The sequence below is a fragment of the Armigeres subalbatus genome, chromosome 3 (assembly GCF_024139115.2).
Source record: "Armigeres subalbatus isolate Guangzhou_Male chromosome 3, GZ_Asu_2, whole genome shotgun sequence".
NCBI lineage: Eukaryota > Metazoa > Arthropoda > Insecta > Diptera > Culicidae > Armigeres > Armigeres subalbatus.
In genome coordinates this window covers 123558321-123579090 of record NC_085141.1, presented here as the reverse complement: position 1 = coordinate 123579090, position 20770 = coordinate 123558321, and the positions used below count along the sequence as shown (strand labels likewise).

At 42.0% G+C, this 20770-nt stretch overlaps 1 protein-coding gene and 1 long non-coding RNA gene across 2 annotated transcripts in view; both read right to left on the bottom strand.

Moving 5' to 3' along the window:
• The window catches only part of LOC134221951 (uncharacterized), a 49136-nt gene extending 38605 nt beyond the window's left edge, over positions 1-10531 (bottom strand). Inside the window, exon 1 of the mRNA XM_062701116.1 lies at positions 9525-10531. Within this exon, the coding sequence (XP_062557100.1) occupies positions 9525-10531 (1007 nt within the window). The remainder of the gene's footprint in view (positions 1-9524) is intronic.
• A 1675-nt stretch (positions 10532-12206) lies between these two features.
• On the bottom strand, positions 12207-13128 carry LOC134220058 (uncharacterized). The gene is made up of 3 exons (XR_009981755.1): positions 12898-13128; positions 12616-12773; positions 12207-12553 (listed from the first exon to the last, which is right to left on the bottom strand). It is a non-coding gene; the product is annotated as an uncharacterized LOC134220058 (long non-coding RNA).
• Between the last annotated feature and the right edge of the window lie 7642 nt (positions 13129-20770).

Sequence of the window (20770 nt, the reverse complement as noted above, 5' to 3'; positions counted from 1 at the left end):
GGAATCTTAGGCGAGCATTTTTTTGATTATGGCGAGAGACATTTTTCATCCATCACTTTTCTCTATGCCTTGGAAGATAAACGAAAATCGTTACTGCTAGATAAAAACCTTTTTTCGTTTCATCACTTCACTTCTCACTCACTTAGTGTGAGAACAATTAGAAAAATTCTATGGTGGGAGTCGAGCCTTAAAAATAATAGCCGCTTACTCTAGCAACACCATCATGTTATCTGCATGTAGGCAATAGGTTACAATGGCCAAACGTTCCGGATCATGCAGGACAGTCCCTGGTTCAGCCTGCTTGCCTCGCATTGCCTGGCGCCCCGGAAAACGTTCCGCATTCCATGATGAATCTATAAAGCCTGGAGACTCAATACATTTGAAATGGAATGTGAAGAAATATATTTTATTTATTTATCATCAGACTAAGGCCGGAGTGGCCTGTGCTGCACATAAAAGACTTCTCCATTCAGCTCGGCTCATGGCTGCACTTCGCCAACCACGCAGTCTGCGGAGGGTCCGCAAGTCGTCCTCCACCTGATCGATCCACCTTGCCCGCTGTGCACTTCGCCTTCTTGTTCCCGTCGGATCGTTGTCGAGAACCATTTTCACCGGATTACTGTCCGACATTCTGGCTACGTGTCCGGCCCGTCGCAGTCGTCCGATTTTCGCGGTGTGAACGATGGATGGTTCTCCCAACAGCTGATGCAACTCGTGGTTCATTCGCCTCCTCCACGTACCGTCCGCCATCTGCACCCCACCATAGATGGTACGCAACACTTTCCTTTCGAAAACTCCCAGTGCGCGTTGGTCCTCCACGAGCATCGTCCAGGTCTCGTGTCCGTAGAGAACTATCGGTCTTATAAGCGTTTTGTAGATAGTCAGTTTGGTACGGCGGCGAACTCTATTCGATCGGAGCGTCTTGCGGAGTCCAAAGTACGTACGATTTCCAGCCACTATGCGTCTCCGAATTTCTCTGCTGGTATCATTATCGGTGGTCACCAGTGAGCCCAAGTACACGAATTCTTCAACCACCTCGATTTCGTCACCACCGATAGAAACTCGTGGTGGGTGGCTCACATTGACCTCTCTTGAGCCTCTTCCTATCATGTACTTCGTCTTCGACGTGTTGATGACTAGTCCAATCCGTTTAGCTTCGCTTTTCAGTCTGATGTAGGCTTCCTCCATCCTCTCAAAGTTACGTGCCATGATATCAATGTCGTCGGCGAAACCAAATAACTGGACGGACTTCGTGAAAATCGTACCACTCGTGTCAATCCCTGCCCTTCGTATTACTCCTCCAAAGCGATGTTGAATAGCAGACACGAAAGACCATCACCTTGCCGTAACCCTCTACGGGTTTCGAAGGGACTCGAGAATGCCCTGAAACTCGAACTACGCACATCACCCGATCCATCGTCGCCTTGATCAACCGTAACAGTTTATCCGGAAATCCGTTTTCGTGCATTAGCTGCCATAGCCAGTCCCGATCGATTATATCATATGCGGCTTTGAAGTTGATAAATAGATGATATGAGGGCACGTTGTATTCGCGGCATTTCTACAAAACCTGACGTACGGCGAACACCTGGTCCGTAGTAGAGCGTTCGCTCATGATGCCCACCTGTTACTGCCCCACGAACTATCTTACAATTTAAGTTAGTCGACGGGATCAAATTTGGGAGAGTACCTTGTAAGCGGCGTACAGCAATGTGATTACGCGGTAGCTGCTACAATTATTTTGCGGTAGCTTATCGCCCTTTTTGTAGATGGGACACACGACACCTTCTATCCACTCCTGCGGCAGAACCTCATCTTCCCAAACCTTGATAATCACCCAGTGCAGCGCTCTAGCCAGTGCCTCACCACTGTGTTAGAACAGCTCTCCTGGTAGTTGGTCAACAGGGGCTTTGTTGTTTTTCAACCGGCCGATCTCCTCCTGGATTTCCTGGAGATTCGGAGCCGTAAGTCGCATGTCCTGCGCGCGTGCTCCTAGGTTCATTACCATACCGCCACCGTTGTCTGCCATATCGCCATTCAGGTGCTCTTCGTAGTGCTGCCGCCACCTTTGGATCACCTTACGCTCGTTCGTAAGAAGGTTCCCGTTTATGTCCTTACACATATTGGGCTGTGGCACGTGGCCCTTACGTGAACGAAATATGTAACAGATTTAAATCATTAAGAGAAAATAGAGAACTTGAGCCTACTGAAGTTGAGGGTCTTGAGGGTCTACTGAAGTTATAGGATAAAGGTAATTTTGAGTATCTAAACAACTCAAGTCCCGAATACTGGCGTTTTAGCGCCCTAAAACTTAAGTTTTCACCGTTTTATGGTTCTGAGGATTAAGATTGCAAAAGAATTCAAGCTCCTATGGATAAAATTACATAAATAAAGCCGAAATGGCCATTTAAAAGCGAGTGTTCCGAATTTGAGTCAAAACGGTACGTGTTTGCTGAAAGCTAGGACATGATGCGACAATTAAATCGAGACTGCCTTGTTAGTATTCAATCGGTAGCTTTGACGTGGTAGTGGCCAGTGTATCCAAATTGATTAGGTACATAATCTTCCAAACAATGTGTTTCAAAACTCAATGATTATCTTCCTTCCTATCTATTATTTATTGTAGAGAAGTGAAAGATACAAACACAAAAGATTTCACCTAAAAAAATATGACCGTTTGATAAAAAAAATGTCAAAAAAATGAATATAATACTTAAATCAACAGTTATAAATCTTTGTAGACCTTGAGAATAACGTATAGACCTTTTATGCCAACAAACTCAAACGCAGACATTTACGTTTATTGCTAAGCATCTTCTGAAACCAGCAGCACGTCCAAACTAACAACCCCTACAGAAAACGCGCCGCACCGGCACGATTGTAACAGAAAATCGATCCAACTTTGAAGCATTTGAATAATCTGGATCTGCAGGATCTAGAAAATGTGAGAAAATTCTGGATTTCCACACGCAAAACAAAGGTTCCCGAATTCGTGAACCAGCAATTAACGTTCTCCAGAACGTTCCAGAAAAAAGTGACTAATTTTCCCGAATCCGTGACACGGTGTAACTCGTTAGTTCACGAGTACATGAACACTTTTTTGCGTGCGTGAAATACGGAATCAAAAATATCTGAAGGTAAAGTTTAGGTTATGCCAATGATCTCAATCGGAAAGATCTGAATCAGTTCCAGAATCTGAAATAAATGAGAATTCCTCAATCTGGAGCATTCTTAAATCTGCAAAGACCTAAAAATCTACTAAATCAGGAAAACTTCTGAAACATCACCATCTCCATTTCTCTATTTTCAAACAATGGTTGTTTAAACTGAATACGTTCAAAAGACAACGGAAAACAAACAATACTCTGTAGATCAGTGAGGAATATTTAGCTTACCGAAAAGTTTCCACAACTAGAGCACAGATCTAACAATCGCCTCATAATACATTACATTTCCCCCAAACTAACACTATGGATAAGAATCAAGAAATGTAATATTAAACTGGATCTCGGCTCCGTAACGCTTCACAGCATCTGAGCCTCCAAAATAAACGAAATATTTTTACAGGTTATTTACACAACTCAGTCATCTATTAGGGGAGTCTCGTACCGTAGTTGGCTACACGTTCGCCTTACAAGCGGATGGTCATGAGTTCGATTCCAGCCCCTCCACCAAACCCTTGTCAGTCGCCAGATCCGCAGCCCATATGGTGGCCTTTTGGGGTACGCGCCTTAATTCACGGCTGCCTGATGACGACTGACAACTTGTTCTTTTCGGAAGCATTCCTCCAACGTTACCCGGATAAATGACAACATAACAATGCAACGATCATTGGATACACGACATGGACAAACATACATAATGGACTCACGGTGAGATGGACTGGCAACGATAACAATAAATGAGTAATGTAAAATCTAAAAATAGATTCTGTGTGGATTGCGTACAGCAGAATACCACAGTAGGTATCGGCACAGTAGCGATTAAGTAACACAGAGTGCCTATAAAATAAAAAATAGAGGAATAATAAATAAACAAATCAGTCAACTTAAATAATAATAGAATATACCAATACGATGAGATGTACAAATTATTTTTACGTCACTGAGCAATATTATTTAAATCAACAGATATGCATTACTATTTATACTTGAACACTTTTAACAAAACATTGAAGAAATTTTCAAGTAGAAACCTGAATGCGTTTCTGTTGAAGATACAGAATTGTATTACGTAGTGGTATTTAGTGAAGAAATTTATATGTAAATAGTTTTGAACAGAGTTTGAATAATTTATTCAGCGGCGCAGCCAAATTATTTTATGATATGAAAGTTTGAATTATTTAAAATTCATTTCGAAATTCCGTGAAATTACTTTTAATTTCGTTAAAAGTATGATTTTTCCGCCGAAACTTGTTTAAATTTTACAATACGAAACGAAATCAGAATATCAGATTTCGCTATATTCAAATAACGCGGAATTCTACGGAATTTCGTTTCCAATGCCCTAAAACGATATTTTTCAAAATACCGCATATGCTTACTTGAATCTACATGCGTAACCAAAGGTTACTTGGGTTGTTTCAAATATGGAGCATGCCCTTTGTGATGCATGGAATATAATGTGTCCAAAGTATGAATTCTTGGCTGTCCAAAAAAATCCTGGAATAAGGCGTTTAGATCTACATAAATAACCATAGAGCAATTGGATTATTTCAAATATGATACATGCCCTGTGCCGATGCACTACAAAGGGCAATTCTCTTTTGTTTTGTAGTAGATCTTGAGGCCTTGCTCTAGGTATGTCTTGGATAACCGACAACATATGCCGTAGATACATCATATTCTATAATTTAAAATGGGCATGTACCACATCTAACATCGATCGATTTATCTTCGGTTAATCGTGCAAACCTGTGTGCCAATCTCAAGGGATTTCTTGGATGATCAAGAACCTCTGCTGCTGACTTATTATATTCTACACATCCAAAAGGGTACGTACCACATTTAAAACGGTCCGATACATCTTTAGTATCGCGTGTAGATCTTAAGGCCTAACTCCAGGAACTTCTTGAATGACCCAGAATCTCTTACGATGGCTCATTCTATTCTAATCATCCAAAAGGACATGTGCCATAATTTAAACAGTCCGACTGAACTTTAGTTACGCGTGTAGATCTGAGGACCTAACTCCAGGGATTTCTTGGATGACCGAAAACCTCTGCCGTTGACTTATTCTATTCTACACATCCAAAAGGGCATGTACCACATTTGAAACAGTCCGATACATCTTTAGTGACGCGTGTAGATCTTAAGGCCTAACTCCAGGGATTTCTTGAATGACCCAGAATCTCTTACGATGGCTCGTTCTATTCTACACATCCAGAAGGACATGTGCCGCGTGCATTACGCGTGTAGATCTGAGGACCTAACTCCAGGGATATATTGGATGACCGAAAACCGCTGCCGCTGACTTGTTCTATTCTTCATATCCAAAAGTGCATGTACCGCATTTAAAACAGTACGATTGATCTTTAGTTACGTTTGTTGATCGGAGGACCTAACTCCAAGGATTTCTTGGATGACCGAAAACCTCCGCCGTTCACTTATTCTATTCTACACATTTAAAAGGGCATGTACCACATTTAAAACATTCCGATTTATCTTTAGTTACGTTTTTTCCGACCCAAAGGCAAACGCTTGAATATTAGTCCGATCAGCAGAAATCTGGGAAAGCGATTTTCGTCTGTCTTCGGTTGACACCAATCGTGCTGATTTCTTAGACCCTTACATTTCTTCTGTTACTTTTGATCTGTCCATGAAGCAGGAGGTTCATGGGACACCAAACTTCATTCGTGCGGAGGTCATACCTCCATTACTTGCAAGCAAATACGGGCACGTCAGCGAAGAGAGGGGTCAAAAATGGATGACTCTACTGGTTTCGGTGTTTTTAATATTTTGCATAGCGCCTTCTTCTTCTTATTGGCGTTACATCCCCCAGTGGGACAGTACCGCCTAGAAGTTTAGTGTTCATTTAGCACTTCCACAGTTATTAACCACGAGGTTTCGAAACCAAGTTATTATTTTTGCATTCGTATATCATGAGGCTAACACGATTATACTTTCATGCCCAGGGTAATCGAGACAATTTCCAAACCGAAAATTGTCTAGACCGGCACCAGGAATTGAACCCAGCCACCCTCAGCATGGTCTTGCTTTGTAGCCGCGCATCTAACCGCACGGCTAAGGAGGACCCCATTGCATAGCGCGTACTTTAAGCTAAAAGAGCCTAGTTCTGTGTATACTGCTGATCTTGCCGCTATACACTATTCACTTGAGCAAATAGCATCCCTTCCCCCTAAACACTTTTTCATCTTCACCTACAGTCTAAGTTCCCTGGACGCTGTTCGGTCAACGAAACCTGTTAAGCACTCAGCTTTTCTTCTAGACGAAATAAGGAAAGCTTTGAGTGCTTTATCAAAACGGCCATTCACAATCACCCTGGCTTGGGTCCATTCTCATCACTCGATCCCGGGAAATGAGAAAGCGAATTCTTTGGCTAAGATGGGCGCTATGGCAGGTGATATTTACGATCGGATAATCACCTACGATGAATTTTCCACATTAGTGCGTCAGGAAACCTTGATCAGCTGGCAACAGAAATGGACAAATGGAGAGCTGGGTAGATTGCTGCATTCAATTCACCCGCAGGTGTCATGCGTCCATGGTTCAGCAAACTAAATATGGGACGAGACTTCATTCGAACCATGTGTCGTCTAATGTCCAATCACTACACTTTAATTGCACATCTTTTCAGATGTTTAACAGAGATCATCACCGCTTCTAATCATGTGAGATTATTTTCATCGGCTTTGTTCGGGGAACATTAATTTAAACGAAGCAAAATTACCGAACGTTTCGACCTACTAATATGTTCGATCATCATCAGCGGATCCTTAAAGATTTATTTTTAGTTTTTTAGATACAATATTTTAATTAATGATAACTTACATGCTATAGAGAAAATCTACTCCCATCACTTCTCTGCTTTTGTTTTGTACATCAGTCGTTTTGTGTGGTATGTGTGTCCTTAGGTTATAGTTGTTTTGTTGTTATTAATTTTTCAATTAGACCGTTATACGTCGATCTGAATCTGATGGAATCTCTCTGCAAATTCACTGTATTCTCTTCTCCTCTAATTTTAATATAAAAGGTTTCTGCTATGAGTCTTGTGTCTGTTCTAGGTATCTCGTCTAGTATTTGTGTTTTTTCAAAATTAAAGCAGTGTCCTTCGTTGGGTTAGGGACAAAAGGTCGAAAGACAAAAGGTCGAAAGGACAAAAGGTCGAAAGACAAAACGTCGAAAGACAAAAGGTCGAAGGGACAAATGGTCGAAAAGGACAAAAGGTCGAAAGGGACAAAAGGTCGAAAGGGACAAAAGGTCGAAAGGACAAAACGTCGAACGGGACAAAAGGTCGAAACGGACAAAACGTCGAACGGGACAAAAGGTCGAAAGAAACTAAAGATCAATAAGATCAAAAGGTCGAAATGGACAAGGAACTGAAACGGAGAGAGTCAATCTAGCACCAGAGTTGCCCTACACAGTTAGCAAAAACTCTGCTCTTTTATTTTTCACAAGTTTTAACAATTAAATAAAATTTGTTCAGTGAGTACAACTAATAGATGGATGTTGAGTTTTCTATATGTCACTTCGATCTGTCAAAATGGTGCACGCCGCACATCAAATACACCGGCGTATATTACACGCCGGTGTATTTTCAATGCGTGCGCTTGCGTGGCTGCGGAGTGCACTATTTTGACAGATCGAAGCGACATTCAGAAAACCTAGATTTTCATCTATTATTTGCACTCATTGAAAGAATTTTATTTAATTGGTAAAAATAGTTTAAAATAAAAGAGCAACTTTTTTGCCAACTGTGCGCAATACAAGTTTTATTCATTTCCTAAATCAATGATCTTTTTATCTCTAACAGAATTATCTTGATATTCATAATATTGTTCCATAGTAATTAATCCTTCTTTGAAAATTGCTCATTCTTTAACTTTGATTGATGTGATGAGTATGTTATTTCTACTTGAAGTAAAATGGATTTCATGAATTATTTCGGAATACACCCAACTTGTTATCAACTTGTTTTTGATCGACCTTTTGTCCCTTTCGACCTTTTGTCCTTTTCGACCTTTTTTGCCTTTCGACCTTTTGTCCTTTCGACCTTTTGTCCCTTTCGACGTTTTGTCTTTTCGATCTTTTGTCCTTTCGACCTTTTGTCTTTCGACCTTTTGTCTTTCGACCTTTTGTCCTTTCGACCTTTTGTCTTTCGACCTTTTGTCATAGATTCTCCTTCGTTGATGGTATGTTGTACTAAACCTGTACTACCTACTTTTTTTGTTTTAATGTCGTTTTTATGTTGATCTAATCTTTTACTTAAGAATTGACTAGTCTGTCCTATATATGTATTATTCTCGCACACTGCACAAGGTATTTCATAAACTACATTCGTTCTTTTAGTTTTCATTATTTTATCTTTAAGTTTTGTGAATACGTTATCTTTGATTTTATCTATTGGTTTGAATGCAAGTTTTATGTTATATTGAGCTAAGTATCTAGCTATTTTTCCCCAGGCCTGGTATGTAAGGTGCCGACACGTACTTGCTTTCATCAGGGTGTTTTTATTAGTTAACGTGTTGTATGCAATGTGTGTTCTCTCTAATCGTCTTTTCAATTAAAACTTTGGGATAGTTGTTATTTTCTAAAATGTTCTTAACTATATTGAGGAATTCTGTCTAAATTTAGCGTCACTTAACTTAATTGCTCTGTCGACTAAAAGCAATGATAGTGTTCTTTTTATGTGTGAATGGGCTAATGGAGTTGTAGTCAAGGTATCTCCCATTCACGTCTTTAGGTGTCCATTCTAGTGTCAATCTGTTTTCTGTCCGTCTTACTATTGTGTCTAAAAATTTTAATTTTTCCATGTCCTCTATTTCTACCGTGAATTGGAGCCTAGTATTGTAACTGTTAAAAACTTCTACTACTCTTTCAATGTCCTGTTGTTTTACAGCAGTTAAACAATCATCGACGTATCTTTTAAAGAAAACTGGTACAATCCTTTCATGTTTAAGAGTATCTAAAGCGCTTGATTCTATACGTTCTAACGTTATATTGGCTACTACCGGTGAAAGTGGTGAACCCATTGGTACACCAAATTTCTGTTTGTAAAATTTGTTGTTGTATTGAAAAAATGTGGACGATAACAGTAAGCTTAACATTTCTTCAAAATTCTCTTTGGGAATGTCCGTGAATGCTTGTATTTCATCCCATCTCAGCATGACACTTTCCATAGCGAAATCAACAGGAATATTCGTAAAAAGAGATACAACATCCAGCGACACTAATCTGATGTCGCTTGTGATGGTAGTATTGCGCATTTCTGCTACAAAATCAAAACTGTTCACAATATGACACGCAGATTTCCCTACTATATTGTTCAAAATTGATGACACATACTTTGCACATTTGTAGGTAACAGTACCAATCGTGGAACAGATGATCCGAAGTGGTCTGTTCTCTTTGTGCGTCTTCGGTAACCCGTATATTCGTGGGGGGTTACAGTGGTAAATCTTGAGGCGATGCTTCGTTGATTGATCGATCCATTCCTCCCTACTCCACAGGTCCAGCATTGTGTTGATCTTCCTTAGTGTAGTCATCGTTAAGTCCTTGTTTACTCTTTCATACGTGCTCTCATCATTGACCAGTTCATTCATTTTTTTGTCATACTCTTCCCTCGTGATAATAACAGTTTGTTTTCCCTTGTCCGCTCTCGTTACTACCAGGTCCGCGTGCTCCTTCAGAAACCGTTTGCTCTTCGTCACATCTTTCCGTATCCATTCGTGTTCATCGTGAAGTGGCTGTTTTGTATAGTTGATGTGGTTTATAAACGCATTCGATATATCGTTCCGTATCGTTTCTGCTCGCGAATCCCATTGTATGCAGCTCTCGATCTCAGCTAGCATTCTTACGTACGGTGGATGTTTTTTATCCGGAACGTTGAAGTTCCATCCCAACTGTAGAGTCCGGAGCAAAAAATCCGGCAGCTCTGTGTCTGTGTGGTTTATAACCGACGAAACGTGATTGTGTAGTTTACGAATGAGTGTTGTTTTTAGGTTTTCTAGTTTGGCGATTGCTTTTGCGCTACATTGGCGATATACGCATTCCTCCTTTCGTTGCACAGATTCATCGAAAAACACCATATCTTCATGCGTTAGTGTGCGATCTATCCACCTTCGTAACATCGCAGATGATGTTTTGATTCTACATAAGCTACGTTGGGAATCCGATATCAGCACGCTCACTATTTTCAGTTTGAACTTTTTGACCACTTTCTCCAACTTTTGACTTGATTCCAGGTTTTCCACATCCAACGCAAGATCAAAGTCCAAACATTTCGGAAACACATTAGTTTTACGACAGTTTAGCAGGAACAGACGTCTGGATCTGAAACGAGCCGCCTTCATTCGTGTTTTCAGATATCTGCGGAGCACTGTTTCGACTATGCTCCCATAGCGTCTTCCTAACGCTTTTACGAAAAACATCTTCTGATTTGTTTTCGTATTGATTTTCTGCCGATTGTTTATGATGTTTAACAGAGATCATCACCGCTTCTAATCATGTGAGATTATTTTCATCGGCTTTTTTCGGTGAACATTAATTTAAACTAAGCAAATTACCGGACGTTTCGACCTACTAATATGTTCGGTCATCATCAGCGGATCCTTAAATATTTATTTTTTATTTATTTAGAGGAGAAGAGAATACAGTGAAGGTCTAATTGAAAAATTAATAACAACAAAACAACTATAACCTAAGGACACACATACCACACAAAACGACTGATGTACAAAACAAAAGCAGAGAAGTGATGGGAGTAGATTTTCTCTATAGCATGTAAGTTATCATTAATTAAAATATTGTATCTAAAAAACTAAAAAATAAATATTTAAGGATCCGCTGATGATGACCGAACATATTAGTAGGTCGAAACGTCCGGTAATTTTGCTTAGTTTAAATTAATGTTCACCGAAAAAAAGCCGATGAAAATAATCTCACACATCTTCTCAGAGTGCGGCTCTCGGAAGGAAATCTCTGTGTTTGCGGCAAGAATGATCACCACATCGATCTTGTCGTGTGAGCGTGCGAAGAGCATCGTGGCCCCAGATCTGCGCTAACTGATCATCTCCGGGTCCGAGGAAAACAACCGGCCTTGATCTCGAGTGCATGTCCCTGGTCCACCAATTCTTGAAAGTTGCTGGTGTAAGACTGTAATCATTGTCTACTCATTCCCTTGTCTGTCGTACTCCATTACGAATATTTTCCTCTTGTTGTACATTTCAATGTCTGTCATTAATCCCTTCCGTATGTCTTCCTCTCGTCGTTGTCTTCCAAAAAAAAGTTTGTTTGACCCGTTACAGATGTAAAAATGCGAGGAATGTCAACTTTGTGAACATCAGCATAGTAATTACTTAAGCACTCTAAAATCCTTTCCTTTCCTACTGTATTATTGTATTCCCTAACTTCGACTGAACCGCAAGTCTTTCGATTCCCCAAAACTAAAACTATGTATAAAAATCGAGAAATGTATTGATATAATTGATTTCGGCTCCGTAACGCTTCACCTTCACCGTAACGCTGAGCCTTCCAAATAAACAAAAGATTAAGAAACAAGATAATCTTTCAAAAGATAAAAAATAGATGAAGGCATGTTTTTTTTTCATAAAAGCAAACGGACAGCGGGAGATAGAATGGAAACACAAACACAACTCAAAACCACAACGATAGCATGATAAGAAAAATCAAGCCCTTGTTCAGCATTTATTTTCAATTTTTAAATAGAACAACCAATGTTTTAAAATGGAAATATACTAAGTATTAGAGAAACACAATATTTTTTGTTATGCAAAGAACGTTTAGGCCAAATTCGAGCCTAGTCAATCATAAAAAACCCCCCTGCCAATAATAGAACAAAACCTGCCAAAGCCGTCATTCCCCCTAGATTATGAAATAAAAATGCATTATTTATTGAATTCTATTGTTATGTGATGTGGACACAAAAAATAGCGGACTGCGAGATTTTTTCTATATAAACCATTTCTTCCTTTTCATGTGTTGCTCTTTGATGAAGAGCATTGACTGCAGTGTTGGCAGAGTCATATTTTTTATCCGCGTTTCTGTTATCCAGGCCTCTACTAAATATGTTTTACTACACAAGTGGTGTTCACAGAATAAACATATAATTAGAATCAACATGCGACATTAAAATACGGCTAGTACCATCGGCAGTTTGGCGGCTTTGAGATTCCTTCAGGATTTGGTATCAAGAAAATCCGTTCAGTACCGGTGCCGGTGGATCCTTCGTTTCCACGACAAAAAATCGTCGAGAGCTGCTTTTTGTTGCAGGGTAAACAATTTCTGTTGTCCTTTACCTTATCACTTAGCAGCTTACGGATCCGCGGTGGAAGTGGCAATTTTTGGTGTTATCCCTGTTTAAGTTGCGCCTAATTAGCATATTTCATTTAATTCAAAAATACAGTGAAATACTTACCAAATTAACAATAAAATCATCAAGTTATTTGTGCTGTAATTTTTCCTCTGCAAAAAAGCGGCTCTATAGAATTTCATGAAACTTGTTCCGATAATGGAAACATTGGCCTTCGCTTCTAGAACCAAAGGCAGACGACTAGTCATTCATATTATGTGGCACTATAGATCATTCCGCGGAAGTTTCACGTGGTTTCACCAGGTACCGTATTTGACCGGGGACGGGAAGAAACAGAAACTATATTCAAATTTTTACAGGTATTTTCTCATAAAAATGAATTCTTACCGAAATCTTTTCAAATCTCAATTTTTGTATTGGTGAGTTTTCTTAATTCGAAACATCCTCCGGAATCAATTTGCAAGACCAAAAAAATAAAGTTCTACAAAAAAAAGGTGTTGGCGCAAACTGGGTATGTCGCGCCATCATGGTGCTACTGAAAATTCAAAAACTCAAACTTCAAGACGTAAGAGTAAGACAAAAGATGTCGATCAGGATGCATTTATTGGGGGGTGTTCTGACTTGCGAATATCCCAATTTTGTATTTTTGTATGGAATTTACGCTCGTTTGTTTACGTTTTGCAGGAGCGACGACCTCGATCAAGATTTTTTTATGTACAGGTTATCCGACTTCGTCAGTAGATGGGAATAACCAGCGCGGGGGGGAAACATACATTTTCAGTGCAAAACGTAAACAAACGAGCATAAATTCCATACAAAAATCCAAGATGGCTGAGTTGGGAATATTGACAAGTCGGATAACCTGTACATAAAAAAATCTTGACCTCGATAACAGAAATTGGTATGATTTAGCCTTGCATAAGTGGTAAAATACCAGAAAATAATACCCAAAACTTATACGCAGAATACTTAAGGCATACCATGCTTAGGTATTTCAATACCAAACGAATGATAATTGGTTATGCATTTGGTATTGAAATTCAATTTAATAACTGAGTTTGTTATGGCTTAAGTATTGTGCACATTAGTTTTTGGTATTATTCCTTTGGTATTTTACCTTTTATGCAGGGCTAGTTCATAACAGAGTATGGTATCAATAACAGAATTAAGTATTATTGAGCCAATTTCTCCTGCTATGTGGATCTCCTGGTATGGATAGAGCGTGGATGCGAGTGGAGCTGCGCGGTACTTTGTAGGTTAGTGCCGCTAGGGAGTTTTGCATCGCCAATCGTTAGATGTTTTATCGAAATGTGGGAAATCTTAGAAGGGGAAGAAGTATTTTGCTTCGGGGGAAGTTTGGGGTCATTAGGGGCCATTTTCCTCTATAGTTTAGTATAGTGTCTATGCGAAAAGATTTCCAACTCAAAAGACTCCAGCATTTGGACTGGGAATCGAATCCTCCTCAACCAGATTGATGCAATCAATTAGAAAAGAAAACGCACATTTTTCTGTACATATAGTTTTGCCAAAGAATAGAACAGAGCAGCTGATAAAGTTTTGATACAAACCACGCCGCTAATCCGAATATACGGTTCGAAAATCTATCCAACGATCTAATTCACACCGAATTTTACGATGACCATCTCTGAAACTCTCGCCTCTCTTATTTTGCCACCATCAGAGAACTCTCGGCTTGCAAATCTGTTCTATACTCTTTCCGAAAATGGACACTCACCAGCAGCGACCAGCATTCACCGAAAAATATTGTCATCTATCGACGGAGCGCCACGTGTTTCTCGATGACTGCGCCCGTCAACGGCAAACATCATGACGCCTGGTCGCGGAAAAGGGCAGGAAAAAAAGCATTTGAATGGAAAATAGGTGCCTCTTTTGTGGGAAGCTTGCCGGGAGCGAGCAAGCGAATGACTGATGGATGGATTTTGCGGGTGGTGATTACTCGTGCACCTGACAGGGAACTGCTGGTACCGTTGCTGGGTGAGGATCGGAGAATATCATGGTTCATTAAACAGCACAACCAGCCAGCACAATAGAGGAAGCCAGTTTCAAAGGAAACGAAGGGTTTGGCTCTTTTGCGAAAGAGTTGAAGGAATGCTTCAAAGGTCGCCGTTGTCGCTGACGGAAGGTTTCATGGAAAACATACACCAAACAATTGTAATAAAATTTTGAGAACAATAATGAATTTGCTGTCACGTTGAAATTGTGTTAACGCAGGATGAAAAGTACAAAACTTAAACTGGAAAATAACGCGACAGTTGGTGAGCGTGATATTTCGATGAACTTCTGCAGCATGGAAGTGAGCTGCTGCTTCGGGACTGCATTAGAAAGTAACAAATTCTGGCTCTATTTTTCGAAACTCCTCGTTTTCTGCCTTTCTCGTACACTAAGTGTAGGTGTTAAAGACTATATGTTCAATCCAAAAACGATCTTTTAATACGGGGCCCGGAGACCCTTTGAGTATCATACAAATCAGAACAGCTCGACGAACTATAGGCCGATTTTTGTACGTGTGTTTGTATGTTTGAATGGATGCCAATTTGTATACACACTTTTTGGAAATTACAACTAGCCAACAAAATGCATTTCACGGAGATCGGCCGTTCAAATTTTCGGAAAAAAATAAATCAACTAGCTGACCCGGCGAACTTTGTCTCGCCAAAATTAATACAATTTTTTGCGTACACAATTTATCTAGAGAACAAAATGGTTGTCAAGAATGATTGAAGAATGACATTTTTTTACAGTACTACCAACAATCAATATAAAACTAGTGATTTTTTCTCGGATTTTTTCGTGGTTCCAGTTTCGTATGCTATGAACGGTCTTCGGTACCCAGACATGGAAGCGTCGCTTTACTACGTAATCTATTGATGCCCCTTCAGAACAAATTTTAGCACTGTTGTCATACCGACAATTTCTGCTTGTTTTTTTTTTCTCAAAACAAAAACAATTTTCAAAAAATCGGTACCGATTTTTGTACCGAAAAATGTACCGCGTTTTTCGAACCGTCTGCAGAACTCTTATTACCGTGTTCAGCTGCTAAAATGAATGCCTCAAGCAAAGCATTGACGACAGGATTATGATCTACTACCACCAGCTGGACCAGAACGTTTACAACGGATCAAGAACTTTGGAAGAAATACGCACCGCTTCGGAACTGCTTTCACTTTGAGGGAAAATTATAAGGCCCCAAACGCAATTCAATGGAACTGCGAAAGGATCGGAAAATATGACAAAATATATGGGCTAACAGTCAAATCTGCCGTTTCCGTCGCCTTTCCACTGTATTGCGTTTGGAGCTTAGTGGGAGTCGAGAGGAAAGAAACAAATTTTTCCAAAGACGCCAAAACCCGCACAAAATATTCGTTTTTTACGGGATATGCCGTTTGCCTGGATTTTTCGGCTCGGAAAAACTTGTGCCATTCCCGTGGAGTTGCCGTCTCTCACTAAAACGAGCTCCGTGCATCTGCCGTCTTTTTACCTTTTCTATTGAATTCTTCAAATTAGCGCTTCTTTCTCCTCACCCGTAAGAGGTTCGTTCAATCCGTTAAGACAAAACAAATTACCATGCGTTTACCATTATTTTATATACAATCGATTTTAATTTTCAATTCTCCGATTTTAGCAAATACAACAATAAACCACATGGAGGGAGGGTAGTCAAAATCCTGCTGAGAATGTCCACGTGGTTGCTGAATGGTTCATTCGACCATTGGTTTGCGGGCATCCAACACAACATCCTGTGCACAATACGTCCATCGAATTACTTCGTGTATGTAATTCAATGCTAATCCGCTTGCTCTGCTGGGCAGCAAAGATTAATTCGCGGACCTGATCCTTCACTCCTTCATCTTCCCACTCCAGATCTCGTTTTTCACCCTCGTGTTATGAATCCGCCAACGCATATGCATTCTAAATCAAATCCTCGTAATCACGGTCCTTCAATGATGCCCATTTCCACTGCGTATTAGATGTGAACGTTGCGACCCTTGGTCAACAAATCCACCCTCTCATTCATCAGCATGATCGGCAAATTGACTTCAACACCTCCTTGTGAGAGTCCTTGCTCGGTTCACTCATCTCCTCCCAGAAATTCTGCATGGACCTCTAGTTGAAAAATCACTTGGGCGACGGTTCAACTCGAGCAACCGCTTCGCAAGCTATCCATCCTTGAACCTATGTCAGCGTCAGAGTTTTGTCTTTCCTGTCGTGACTGGTCTTGAAATATTATAAATTTGCAGCTGCTTAATGGTGGATTTGGGTCACAGTTTTTCAACCCCTTCAAACCCTAGGATAAACGGTTGATGGACATTGTCCGGGAGGCCTCTAACCGGTGCTTACTTTGGCCATCTTGTCTAGTTTTTTTTTCGGGCACTTCCATAGAACCAAAAGTACGAATTGGAACAGCACCAAAATATATCGAAAAATAACTTTAATTTGATATTCGTATGTTGGTATTAATGAAGATGGAAGTGGTGACTGTAGATCGTGTAGATGAGTGAGCATGAAAAAAGATGCGATTTTTCGGAGATGGTAAAGATTTAAATAGATTTGTCATTTAACTGATACGTTCAAGGGCAAAGTGGGAAAAATTTCAATTAGATAATATAAAGTATAAGTGAAACATTGAAACAGGGCAGCAGGGACTATGTCCAAGGGCTTGACGATCCCTCCCCAGGCCATCTGCGAGTTGTGGGGCTTGCCTAGGATGTGGTGGGGTTTGACAGTGGGCCCTGCTAAACCTCTATCAAAAGATGCATGTATCCGCAAGTAGGCCCCACCAAAGCGACCTTGTGCCGCTCAAAGCCCACAAGCCCAAGTCCTGGTGTTAGGTGGGACGCTACACAGCCTTGACACGACGGCCCTCCGACGAGACAGGAGGTTTGCGCTGGCCCAATAAGCCGCCTAGAAAACCAATCATTACGAACAATATAAGAGATAATACGACTCAATATAATTGACAAAGACCTAGACGATGAATAAAAGATCACGAATGGAAGGTTGAAACAATGAACTGCAAGACGCTAGGTTTCGCAGGTTGCGACAGGATGATCTACGATGAATTACATCCCCGCTACTTCGACGTCGTGGCGCTGCAGGAGATTTGCTGGACAGGACAGAAAGTGTGGAAAAGCGGGCATCGAGCGGCTACCTTCTACCAAAGCTGTGGCACCACCAACGAGCTGGGAACCGGCTTCATAGTGCTGGGTAAGATGCGCCAACGCGTGGTTGGGTGGCAGCCAATCAACGCAAGGATGTGCAAGCTGAGGATTAAAGGCCGTTTCTTCAACTATAGCATCATCAACGTGCACTGCCCACACGAAGGGAAACCCGACGACGAGAAAGAAGCGTTCTACGCACAGCTGGAGCAGACATACGATGGATGCCCACTGCGGGACGTCAAAATCGTCATCGGTGACATGAACGCACAGGTAGGAAGGGAGGAAATGTATAGACCGGTCATCGGACCGGATAGTCTGCACACCGTATCGAATGACAACGGCCAACGATGCATAAACTTCGCAGCCTCCCGCGGAATGGTAGTCCGAAGCACCTTCTTTCCCCGCAAAATATCCACAAGGCCACATGGAGATCACCTAACCAAGAAACGGAAAACCAAATCGACCACGTTCTAATCGACGGTAAATTCTTCTCCGACATCACGAACGTCCGCACTTACCGCAGTGCGAATATTGAATCCGACCACTACCTCGTTGCAGTATGCCTGCGCTCAAAACTCTCGACGGTGTACAACACGCGTCGAAGTCGGACGCCGCGGCTTAACATTGGGCGGCTACAAGATGGTAGACTAGCCCAAGAATACGCGCAGCAGCTGGAAGTGGCACTTCCAACGGAAGAGCAGCTAGGCGCAGCGTCTCTTGAAGATGGCTGGAGAGATATTCGATCCGCCATTGGTAGCACCGCAACCGCTGCACTTGGCACGGTGTCCCCGGATCAGAGAAACGACTGGTATGACGGCGAATGTGAGCAGTTAGTGGAAGAGAAGAATGCAGCATGGGCGAGATTGCTGCAACACCGCACGAGGGCGAACGAGGCACGATATAAACAGGCGCGGAACAGACAAAACAAAACAAAATGCGCCAGCAGGAAGATCGAGACCGTGAAGAAACGGAGCAACTGTACCGCGCTAATAACACACGAAAGTTCTATGAGAAGTTAAACCGTTCACGTAAGGGCCACGTGCCACAGCCTGATATGTGTAAGGACATAAACGGGAACCTTCTTACGAACGAGCGTGAGGTGATCCAAAGGTGGCGGCAGCACTACGAAGAACACCTGAATGGCGATGTGGCAGTCGAAGATGGCGGTATGGTGATGGACCTGGGAGAACGCGCGCAGGACATAATTCTACCGGCTCCGGATCTCCAGGAAATCCAGGAGGAGATTGGCCGGCTGAAGAACAACAAAGCCCCTGGGGTTGACCAACTACCAGGAGAGCTATTTAAACACGGTGGTGAGGCACTGGCTAGAGCGCTGCACTGGGTCATTACCAAGATTTGGGAGGAGGAAGATTTGCCGCAGGAGTGGATGGAAGGTGTCGTGTGTCCCATCTACAAAAAGGGCGATAAGCTGGATTGTAGCAACTACCGCGCAATCACATTGCTGAACGCCGCCTACAAGGTACTCTCCTAAATTTTATGCCGACTAGCACCAATTGCAAGGGAGTTCGGGGGCAGTACCATGCGGGTTCTATGGGCGAACGCTCCACCGCGGACCAGGTGTTCGCCATTCGCCAAGTACTGCAGAAATGCCGCGAATACAACGTGCCCACACATCATCTATTCATCGACTTCAAAGCCGCATATGATACAATCGATCGGGACCAGCTATGGCAGCTAATGCACGAACACGGTTTTCCGGATAAATTGACACGGTTGATCAAAGCGACGATGGATCGGGTGATGTGCGTAGTTCGAGTTTCAGGGGCATTCTCGAGTCCCTTCGAAACCCGCAGAGGGTTACGGCAAGGTGATGGTCTTTCGTGTTTGCTATTCAACATCGCTTTGGAAGGGGTAATACGAAGAGCAGGGATTAACACGAGTGGTACAATTTTCAATAAGTCCGTCCAGCTATTTGGTTTCGCTGACGACATAGATATTATGGCACGTAACTTTGAGAAGATGGAGGAAGCCTACATCAGACTGAAGAGGGAAGCTAAGCGGATCGGACTAGTCATCAACACGTCGAAGACGAAGTACATGATAGGAAAAGGTTCAAGAGAAGACAATGTGAGCCACCCACCGCGAGTTTGCATTGGTGGTGACGAAATCGAGGTGGTAGAAGAATTTGTGTACTTGGGCTCACTGGTGACTGCCGAAAATTACACCAGCAGAGAAATTCGGAGACGCATAGTGGCTGGAAATCGTACGTACTTTGGACTCCGCAAGACGCTCCGATCGAATAGAGTTCGCCGCCGTACCAAACTGACAATCTACAAAACGCTAATTAGACCGGTAGTCCTCTACGGACACGAGACCTGGACGATGCTCGTGGAGGACCAACGCGCACTTGAGTTTTCGAAAGGAAAGTGCTGCGTACCATCTATGGTGGGGTGCAGATGGCGGACGGTACGTGGAGGAGGCGAATGAACCACGAATTGCATCAGCTGTTGGGAGAACCATCCATCGTTCACACCGCGAAAATCGGACGACTGCGATGGGCCGGGCACGTAGCCAGAATGTCGGACAGTAACCAGGTGAAAATGGTTCTCGACAACGATCCGACGGGCACAAGAAGGCGAGGTGCGCAGCGGGCAAGGTGGATCGATCAGGTGGAAGATGACTTGCGGACCCTCCGTAGACTGCGTGGTTGGCGACGTGTAGCCATGGACCGAGCCGAATGGAGAGGACTTTTATATACCGCACAGGCCACTTCGGCCTTAGTCTGATTAAATAATAATAATAATAAGTGAAACATTAATGTGGCATGTACATAAGAACAGTATATATTGAAAATATCGGCTCTATGAATTATAATAGTGGTGAAACGACTCCATGCCCTTTGCCGAAAATGTTGCTTAAGCCTCATACCACCCGTTCGCATATTTGCCAGCAGGGAATCTAGCAGACGTGAGCTCGGACGTAAAGCAATGGGACTGCACCGTTGAGTACAACTTGGTGGATCAGGGACGGAGTTCCGAAAGCAATGTTTGTTAATTCCAACGAGGTTTCAAAGTCCGAGCTATTAGCTGAATTTCGTTTCACTCGAAGCACCCAGCTAA